The 10,656-nt window shown below is 39.1% G+C and overlaps 1 protein-coding gene across 4 annotated transcripts; it reads left to right on the forward strand.

Annotated features, from left to right (window-relative positions):
• Window positions 1–119: 119 nt before the first annotated feature.
• On the forward strand, window positions 120–9,176 carry LOC125255567 (centriolar coiled-coil protein of 110 kDa). Of its 4 annotated transcripts, none has more exons than XM_048170887.1 (13): window positions 120–277; window positions 407–566; window positions 1,875–1,994; window positions 4,293–5,049; window positions 5,222–5,325; window positions 5,401–5,517; window positions 6,242–6,358; window positions 6,427–6,528; window positions 6,614–6,730; window positions 6,802–6,875; window positions 8,401–8,445; window positions 8,520–8,564; window positions 8,933–9,176. In XM_048170887.1, the coding sequence occupies exons 2-13, from the start codon at window positions 435–437 to the stop codon at window positions 9,009–9,011; spliced, it is 1,809 nt and encodes a 602-aa protein (XP_048026844.1). In that variant the 5' UTR covers window positions 120–277; window positions 407–434; the 3' UTR covers window positions 9,012–9,176. The 4 variants fall into 4 exon arrangements, with proteins under 4 accessions (XP_048026844.1, XP_048026845.1, XP_048026847.1 ...); XM_048170888.1 differs by having other exon boundaries at window positions 5,413–5,517; XM_048170890.1 differs by having other exon boundaries at window positions 5,422–5,517.
• Window positions 9,177–10,656: the final 1,480 nt, after the last annotated feature.

Below are 10,656 nucleotides of genomic sequence, written 5' to 3' on the forward strand. Positions count from 1 at the left end.
TAATTATTCGTATTTATAAAACAAAACAAAAAAAAAAGGTTTATTATTCATTTATGAATAGATTTTCCTTCATGATCTGCGCGAGCGCGGCGTAGGGGCGGGGCTTCCCGTGGTTGCTATGCAACGCGTCTATCTATAACCGCCGTGATGAGCGCTTAAGAAGAGCGCGAGGCGAATGAAAGAGAAAAAACGAACAGAATACCAAATAAACTCTCATTTTTTGTTTCTGTATGTGTGAGATACTGTATTATCCGACAGAGAATCCAGCTGAACAGCGGTGAGTGATTAAATTCTTCCTCATGGTATGAAAACATGACGAAACATTTGATGTCAAGACGAGTAGTTTAAATATTTTTATATTTAAGATCATTTAATTCAGCTTCAGTACCCGAATGCCTCTTTTTAGCTGTGTTTAGTGTCTCATATTGAGAGAAATGGAGAGTTATGAGCAGTTCTGCAGCAGGACACTGAACACGCTGCTGCCGCCTGACTGCAGTACCGCGCCTGAGCGGCAGAGGGCGCTGTCCGACATACACTTCCACGGCAGGAGACTGCTGGAGCCTGTGGTGAGAATAACACTGAAATTGTGTTAAATAATAATGCATATATTAATAAACAGATGACCACTGGTTAACATGGACTACAACAAACAGATAGATCTAGATCTAACACGCTAGATCAGGGGTTTTCAAACTGGCGTTCGGGAAAAAGTTTAGAGAAAAACAATATAAAAAAGTAAAAAATAAAAATTAATGTTCAAATAAATATTAAAGTAAAAATAGATAAGTAAATAAATGATTAAATAATTGAATAATAAATATAATCGTACAGAACTATGAGTAAATAAAAATAAGATTCAAATAAATTAAAATTATATTGAAATAAATAAATAAAAATAAATAGATCAAATATATAACTAAATACATGATTAAATAATTAAATAATGCATCTAACAGTACAGAACCATAATGAGTAAATAAAAATAATTTTTAAATTAAGTAAAATTTATCTTAAAGTAAATACATAAAAACAGATTAAATAAATAACTAAACACATGATTAAGTAATGATTACATATAACAGTACATATAAAAATAAATAAATAAAAATTTATATTAAAGTAAATAAATAAAATTAGACAAAATAAATAACTAAATAGTAATACATGATTAAATATTAAATAATCTAACAGTACAGAAATATGAGTAACTAAAAATTATTAAAATAAATAAAAATTATATTAAAATAAATAAAAGTACATAATAAATAAATGATTAAATAATAAATCTAACAGTACAGAACTATAATGAGTTAATAAAAAAATACAAATTAAAGTAAATAAGGTGAAAGTTAAAGTAATTAAAAAAATAAAGAAGTGATAAAATAAATGAATACATAATAAATCTAACAGCACAGAATTATAATGACAAGGGGAAAAACATAATAATGTGACTTAATAAACAACATGTTTTCCAAATAATATTTTAGACATATTTATAATATTCATTTTCAAATTCTATAGATGCCTTTTGGGGGTCGATTTAAAAGATTTGAGAAATGAAACCAGTCGAGTCTCAGCTGTGTGTGTGTGTGTGTGTGTGTGTGTGTGTGTGTTGTTATGAAGTGCTCATCTGTGTTGTGTAATGTAATGCCATGGTTTCATAGAGACAGTGAATCAGTGAGTATCAGTCACAGTAGTAACTCTGACCAGCTGAAAGCTACACAGACGAGCTCTCGGTAGGATTATAGTTATAATATGTTCCAAACAGAGTGATGATAGAGACAGTAAAAAAACACCTGAATGTGCATCTGGGTTTTTCATTTGCTAGTATTTAGTTTAGAGAATAGAGCTTGTCTGGTTTTGTGTTTGTGTAGTTGAGTGAAGAGCTGCGTGTTCAGATGGCTGACGACAGACAGACGGCCGTGGAGAGAGACAGGAAGAGACAGACGGACGCTCTTCTGCAGCGAGTGCAGCACGTTCTCAACAACATCCATGTGAGTTTACACACATTCAGCTCTAGATCACACCGATCAACACTGAACTGAGCATCTCTAACGTCTGCTAAACAAAAAACAGGGTTGTGAGATATTATCAGTCTTATGTTGTTATGTATGTATATCTTAATCTTTATAGGGAATAGGTGTTTTGTGTAAGATGCAAAATGGTCAGAAACAGTCCAGCTGAAACTAATACTAAACTGCAGATGTAGTATTATTAGGATTATAAAGCTTATTTTGTGGAAATATTACAGCTCTGTGAACACAGACACTTGTTACCCTGGAGATATAGTTTAGATTATAAGCGTGATTGAACACGAGCCTCAACAGAGAGATTACACTCTCACACACACACTCACACACACACACACACACACACACACACACACACACACACACACACACACACACACATGTGCAAACACACATACATGCGCAGGCATGCACGCACTCACACAAACACACACTCGCACACACACACGTGCAAAAACACACACGCGTGCACACACTCAGTCACACACACACGCACGTGCAAACACACGCGTGCACACACTGACACACACACATGCAAACACGCATACATGCGTGCACACACACACGTGTGCAAACACACACACACACATGCGTGCACACTCTCACACACACACACACACACGTGCAAACACATGCATGCACACTCACACACACACGCATGCAAACACACACACATGCGTGCACACTCTCAAACACACATGCAAACACACACACATGCGTGCACACACACACACACACGTGCAAACACACACATGCGTGCACACTCTCAAACACACACACACACACACACACACACACGTGCAAACACACACACACATGCGTGCACACTCACACACGTGCAAACACATGCATGCACACACGCAAACACACACGCAAACACACACACGCGTGCAAACACACACACATGCGTACACACTCTCACACACACACACGTGCAAACACACACACATGCGTGCACACACACACGCATGCAAACACACACATGCGTGCACACTCTCAAACACACACACGCATGCAAACACACACATGCGTGCACACTCTCAAACACACACACATGCGTGCACACTCTCAAACACACATGCAAACACACACACACATGCGTACACACATGCGTGCACACTCACACACACATGCAAACACACACACGCATGCAAACACACACACATGCGTACACACATGCGTGCACACTCTCACACACACGTGCAAACACACACACACATGCGTGCACACTCACACACACACACGTGCAAACACATGCATGCACACTCACACACACACACGTGCAAACACACACACATGCGTGCACACACACACACGCATGCAAACACACACACATGCGTGCACACACACACGCATGCAAACACACATGCGTGCACACTCTCAAACACACATGCAAACACACACACACACACACACACACACACGTGCAAACACACACACATGCGTGCACACACGCATGCAAACACACACATGCGTGCACACTCTCAAACACATGCAAACACACACACACATGCGTGCACACACACACACGCATGCAAACACACACACATGCGTGCACACACACACGCATGCAAACACACATGCGTGCACACTCTCAAACACACATGCAAACACACACACACACACACACACATGCGTGCACACACACACACGTGCAAACACACACACGTGCAAACACACACACACACACACATGCAAACACACACACATGCGTGCACTCACACACACATGCAAACACACACACGCGTGCAAACACACACACATGCGTACACACACATGCGTGCACACTCTCACACACACACGTGCACACACACACATGCGTGCAGTGCACACTCTCAAACACACACACATACACACACACACATTGAGTTTTCATTTTTTATGGAGACTTTCCATAGTTTTTATTCAGATTTTGAATTAGTTTGTATTTTTATATTTTCTGTTTTCATTTCATTTCAATTTTAGTTGAAGTTTGTCATGTTGTTGTGTGCTTTGGTCATTTTTTTATTAATTATTAGTATTAGTTTTTTTTAAATATTCAATTTTATTTCAGGTTTAGTTTTAGTCATTTTAGTACATCAAGTTAAACTAAAATTATGAATGTTGCCTTGGCAACTAGCAGAAATAAAATAAGTTAATGTTTTTTATATTTTAATTCATAGATATGATCAGTATCTGCTGGTGGAGATCCCGTTTACATGTAGCTTTTATAATGAAGAACTAGTTCTGTAGAAATGTGTAACCGCTTTTCTGTTCCTGCAGCTGAAAAAGACGCAGAACGAGTCATACAGCATCATCTCATCTCATGAGTCCAAAACCAGCCCGATCCGCTCCATCAGACCGTTCACGGCCCCGGCTCAGAACCGGAACCTCAGTCCCAGCAGCTCTCTGAAGAGAGAGACCCTTCGACTGCTGAACCAGCGCATGGAGAAGCTGCTGTCTGACGAGTCCAGTGACGGTTCTGACCCAGAGTCCCCTGACTCCACCCTGTCCGGTCTCTCTCTCAGTCTGACGGGTTCTTACGCTCAGTTACCCGGTCCTCAGCCCAGCCGCAGCCCTCTCACACACCGAGCACAGAGACCGCGACCGCACGCCACCGGAAACATCCTCATTTCTCATCCCGTCAGTGAGTCTGAGCTCAGCACGAACGGATCTGAATATCTGTCCGGAAGCGGTCATAACGAACAACGTCCAATAGCGCGATCGGTTTTCACAGCATCTTCTCCTGCCCCCTCTGGTGCAGAATGGAACTGCAGCTGTTCAGAGTTCAGTGACAGACAGCTGTCAATCATTACCTCCACACCCAGCAGCCAGAAGGAAACGACCAGGTTGGACTCAACACAAGATGTGAGCCCTGAGAACACCAGACCGGCCCGTCGTTCACCTCCGGCGCCCCTCAACCGGTCCTATGATGTGGAAAGCCCCTCGCCATCTCTGAACAGACCGCATGTGTCGTCCGCTCCCTCACCGGGCTCCGTCAGGCCGATCCGACACTCACAGCAGCAGGATGAGACAGGAGGTTAGTGGGACATCAAACATGAACCTGAAGGTTTACATGGCTTAAAGCTAAACAAAACACATTTCTTGTTCATGACTGATGTATCCACTGCACATCAGATATAAACAATCAGATAGAAATGGTTAAATAAAATGGTGTGTGTGTGTGTGTGTGTGTGTGTGTGCATTCGCAGTGGAGCAGCAGATTCAATCTTTAGACACGATGCGTGAGCGTTTAGAGAGAGAACACGCTCATCAGATCTCTGATCTCCTCGCAGCGCAGGAGAGACAAACACAGGTATCAACACACACACCTGCAGTATTATAAACATTAACAGAATGAATTTCTGTAAACTGAGAGAGATAATGACAGCTGATGTTGGAGTGTGTGCAGCAGCTCCAGAGGAAGCTGAACGAACAGAGCAGGAAGAGCATGATGTCATCAACGCCTGAGCTCAGCCGGAAGACGAGACACACTTCACACACACAGGTGAGGGTCAACTTCCTTTAAAGGGCTTCAAAACAATAGTAAAAAGTTCTAAAAATATGATAGTTTTCATTACTTGAAATAAAATAAACATTAACTGAAATAAAAACTTAAACTTGTTGCCAACATTTCTCATCTTAGTTGAAGTACTAAAATAACTACAACTAAATAAACTAATATATTTATATATATATATAGAGAGAGAGAGAGACATTTAAAAGCCCCATAAAAACATAATAGACTAAATAAAAATGTGTATCGTATCAGTAACACTGATATTATATATAAATAAGTCTCTTCTGCTCACCGATGCATTTATTTGATCAAAAATACTGTAAAAATAGTAATATTATAGCAAAAATATGAAGCAGAACAACTGTTTTAATCATACTGTAAATGTTTCTTGATCATCAAATCATCATATCAGAATGATTTCTGAAGGATCATGTGACACTGAAGACTGGAGTAATGATGCTGAAAATTCAGCTTTGATCACAGGAATAAATTACACTTTACTATATATTCACATAGAAAACAGCTGATTTACACTGGAATAATATTTCACTATTTTACAGTATTTTTGATCAAATAAATGCAGCTTTGGTGAGCAGAATTTGAAAATATTAAAAAAATGTTGATGTTTGCAAACTTTGCCGGGTATTTCATAAATACGTGTTTTTTATATTTGAATTTTTACTCGCGAGTCACTCACCCAGTCGTTGTACAGGACGTGTGTGTGGAGCAGATGAAGCCTGTCTGTCGTCTCACTGCCGCGGCTCGAGGTTTTCTTACACGCAGACTCTTACAGACGGACAAAATCACACACCTGCGCAAAACCGTACAGGTAAAGACACACACTAGTACTTCCTAAACATACCAGCCGCTGTCAGTCAGAGTGTGAATGTGCTGCAGGACTCCAGAGCGTTCATCCGCTCGTTCCAGACGGATTCCCAGCAGAAGAGAGCCTCCGTCTCCCATCAGGATCTGACACTACAGCAGCGAGTTACAGCGCAGGTAACGCACAAATCTGTGTAACGCACAGCTTTACTCTATTCATCTGTGATTGTTTTTCTCTTCACTCGTCTGGTGTGTGTCACAGCTGCGGGCAGCGCTGCATGACGTCCATCAGATCTTCTTTGTGTGGCCTTTGAGAGACAGACTGCGTCTTCTTCAGCAGGACAGAGAGATACGCAGAGAGAGGACACTCAGAGAGATGGTACACACACACACACACACATTCTCTCACAGCGTCCTGCACACAAACTGACATCACTTCCTTCTGACCAGGAGAAAGACAGTCCTGGAAACACACGGACTCTGTCCTCGGCCACTCAGAAGACGCTGGACAGGAAGGCTCAGAGGTGAGAATCAGCTTCTGATGACAAACTGACAAAGTTTTACAGGATTTGATTTACGAACTCGCTTTAAAAACTCATTTAAAGGGATATTTCAGCCCAAAATGAAATTTGCTTCCGTGTTCTACGTCTGAATGCCGGCTCAGTATGTGTGTATTAGCCGGCCAATACAGAGTCGGTGTTCTGAAGTAGAACATGGAAGCAGATTTCATTTTTGGGCGAACTAAACCTTTTAATGTAAAGCATCACCATAATTTTTAATAAGTTAAAACATAGTTTTCAATTGATATTATCATCAAAAATGAAAAAACTAAATTCCTATTTGCAGTCATACATTTTGAATCCTGATGTTCTCAAATGTTTGGGCCGCACGTGATTAGTTAATAAAATAATTTAATTGGAGAAAATATAGTGGCTAGGGCTGGGTATTTACACAATATTCATGCTTCAGTTCGATTACTACTCACATGCTTTCGATTTGATTCGATATCGATTATTTTGGATGTAGTATTTCAGTTTCAGTACATGGCAAATTTTCTAGAGGAAAAATCTCTCCACTAATGCTGTAAACTACACATGAGAGTCAGCTGGTGCTACTATAATAATACTGAAGGTTAAATTAACTTATTTATATACAAACACTTAAATTACACTCAATGATGTTTTTATTATAAATAAAGTTTAGAATTACATAATCATATTTCTACTCCAATTCTTTTTTTTTTTTAATATAAACATTTAAATCGCGGCTGTCATAACTGATTTATTCAAACATGCATTAAATATTTCCGTAACATTATAATGAATATGTAACGGTGCATAGCTATATTTATCAGAATGATGCTTTCTAGAGCACTTTTCTAGCTGACTAATGAGTTTATGGTCACTGAATATGTTTTTCTGAGGTAAATGTGACGTCACGTGACATTGAAGCTGTTTTATTGAGGTTGAAGCACTGATTGAGCGATTACACGAGACATGATACGGATTTCAGTAAGTTGTACTGTATATTTTAATATACCTTCAGATGTTCATGTTTATTTCGCTGTAACTGGTATTTAAGCGGAGGAGAGGATGATCACATGCTTCTCTTTAACTGAGGTGCTAAAGCGATCTGTCACGCCACATTAAACAGCGTATTTATTTTTGAATCTCATAATAAGATGGACGTCATTTGAAATCTGAGACTTTGCTTCATATCAAAAGTAACAAAGATTATTGTGATTTATTGGATGGGAGGAGCTACATATTCTGCTCATTCATCAACTGAAAACAGACTAGACTAATCGATTCTTGGGATTTAAGAATCAATATCGGTTCGTAAAAATGAGAATCGATTAAAATCGAGAAATCACCCAGCCCTAGTGGCGTCTATTAAATAAAATAAAGTTCTTCATAAACATTTCTTTATTATAACGGGAGCGTCTAATTTTGTTTTGAGTTCAGAGTTCAGAAGGAAACTAGATGATCCCAGTAATGTGTCAGACACATGAACATAATCACACTCATGCTGCTTTTCATTTCTTATCAGGCACGCAAAAACAATGAATGTGACTCCCAAGAGCTCAGCGTCGAGGTATGAAACACGATCAGAATTGAACTTCAATTCTCCGGCACATGATTGACCTGCTCTCTGTGTCTCTCCTGTAGGATCCTGCGGCCTCGTCTCAGTCAGAACACAGTCTGTTCCTCTCAGTGAGTCTCAACACTTCATCACCGAAAGATTATAAAAAATCAACTAAAAATGTCTTCAGATGTGAACATTATGCTGCATATTAATCAAGAGCACAGTTCACACCAACGACAATAACTCTAACGATATAGTTATTATAAAAGAATATCAGAGTCCAAACCACAACTATAACAATAACGATCTCATTGTAATTACTTTCCGAATGAAAACATTGACAGCCAATCAGAATCCATCCTGCTTTAATGAGTGTGAGCATTTAAAGCGACAGATGATAAACAGAATGATATTGTGCGTTGGTTTGGACGCTCGTTCTTGGTGTGAACGGACCTTAAGCTTGTTCAGATTCATCATGACGTCTGTCTCTCTGCAGGAGTGCGGTGAAGAAGAGAGACGGGTGTTTGGGAGTGAGACCGCGCTCGCTTCAGAGGAAGTGTCTGTCTCTGGGATAAACACACACTCGTACGGATGAATACAGCGGTGAAACACGTTCACACATCACTGTAATCGCTCACTTCACACTGATGAACAGTTTCAGTAGTTCACTATGCTTTAAAATTATAAGAATGAAAAAAATATATAATAAACTTTTTTGATATGAAGCGTTACTGATTACACACTGAATACTAACATTATTTCTAATGCAAAAAGAATTGCACATTCAGAAATTAATATAATTAGAAATGCATATGATTGTATGCAGTGTACTGATGTCAGTATGCAGTGAGAAGTACACTAGTATTCTATTGCATACACAGTTAAACTCTACAGGAGAAACATGAGCCGTGTGATGATTCACGTGTGCAGAAATGAGTTTGACTCATTCAAAAACATTACAGTCTTCAGTCCAAACCTCAGCGAACACACACACACACACACACACAGACAAACTCGCACACACACATATATAAACACACATGCACACAAACTCACACAAACACAAAACAAACATACACACACACACTCGCACAAACAAACACACACATGCACAAACACACACACAGATTAAACAAACTATCAGAGGTTTCAGAGTTTGACTCATTTAAGGAACGGCAGCCAAAAATGAACTCTGCAAAAATGGATGTTCTTTTTCTCAGTATTTCTGTCTACTTTTCCAGTACAAATATGTAAACGTTCATAAATCTGCAGTCTTAAATATCTCAATTCAATAAACTCAATTCAAAGGGAAAACAAGTTTTTTCGGACCCTACTGGCAGATATTTGGGTTTCACTTTATTTCGATGGTCCACTTTAGACATTCTACTTGCAACTACATGTCAACTAGCAGTCATTAAGTCCCTGAGGTCTGAAAACGCGCCGGCGCGTTTTGCAGGGTTTTTTTCACATTGCAGCAAAACAGACTTAAAATACTCCGAGACATAAGTAATATATCAATTGAAACTATAGAATATCTTCTTTTATTTGTATACACTCAGAGTAAAAACAAATTGTTGTGCTTTTTGCAAAATAAAGAAAACTAAAATGATGCATGATCTGTTCTCTCCCTCTGAGCAAAGTTTAATCTGATAGTTCTCAGAAAAAGAACTATAACTTAGTGAATACTAATCACAAAAAAATTAGACTTATGTGTAAAGACATGTTGAAATGTCAGGTTTTAAATCATGCAAGTCAAATCGAAAACAAAAATTCTGTGTTTATGTAATCTGTATGAAAAGAGAGCCATGTCAAAAGTCCGTGATTCAGCTCATTATCCGCTAATGCGGCCACGCCCACGGAGCCAGCGCTATTCAGATGCAAATTCAGAGGCAATACATGCATTCATCGTCTCAATTGTGTATTTATTGTCTTGAAAAGTGTTTATCTGGATGTAAAAGCCATGGTTAGCGACCTCTGGAAGACATGCCGTTAGTTCCTGATATGTCCTCTTCTTCTTTAGAATAATTTGTGGACTAAATGTGCACACAGAGCGCCCTCTGGCTGCAAGTATAAATTGAAAACACCATTCCTGAAATGTCCACTTCTTCTTTAGAATAATTTGTGGACTAAAGGTGTACAGAGCGCCCTCCGACTGCAAGTATGAATTGAAAACACCAGCGCTCATAGTTATGACAATGAATATAGAATAAATATAACTCC

This window comes from Megalobrama amblycephala, linkage group LG20, assembly GCF_018812025.1.
Source record: "Megalobrama amblycephala isolate DHTTF-2021 linkage group LG20, ASM1881202v1, whole genome shotgun sequence".
NCBI classification, from domain to species: Eukaryota; Metazoa; Chordata; class Actinopteri; order Cypriniformes; family Xenocyprididae; genus Megalobrama; species Megalobrama amblycephala.

Excerpts from the sequence above, each read along its gene's own strand:
- LOC125255567 (XM_048170887.1), top strand. The coding sequence starts at position 435 with ATGGAGAGTTATGAGCAGTTCTGCAGCAGGACACTGAACACGCTGCTG. Across the intron at positions 5,326-5,400 it reads CGCAGGAGAGACAAACACAG|CTGATGTTGGAGTGTGTGCA; the intron begins GTATCAACACAC and ends AGATAATGACAG. Across the intron at positions 8,446-8,519 it reads CCCAAGAGCTCAGCGTCGAG|GATCCTGCGGCCTCGTCTCA; the intron begins GTATGAAACACG and ends TCTCTCCTGTAG.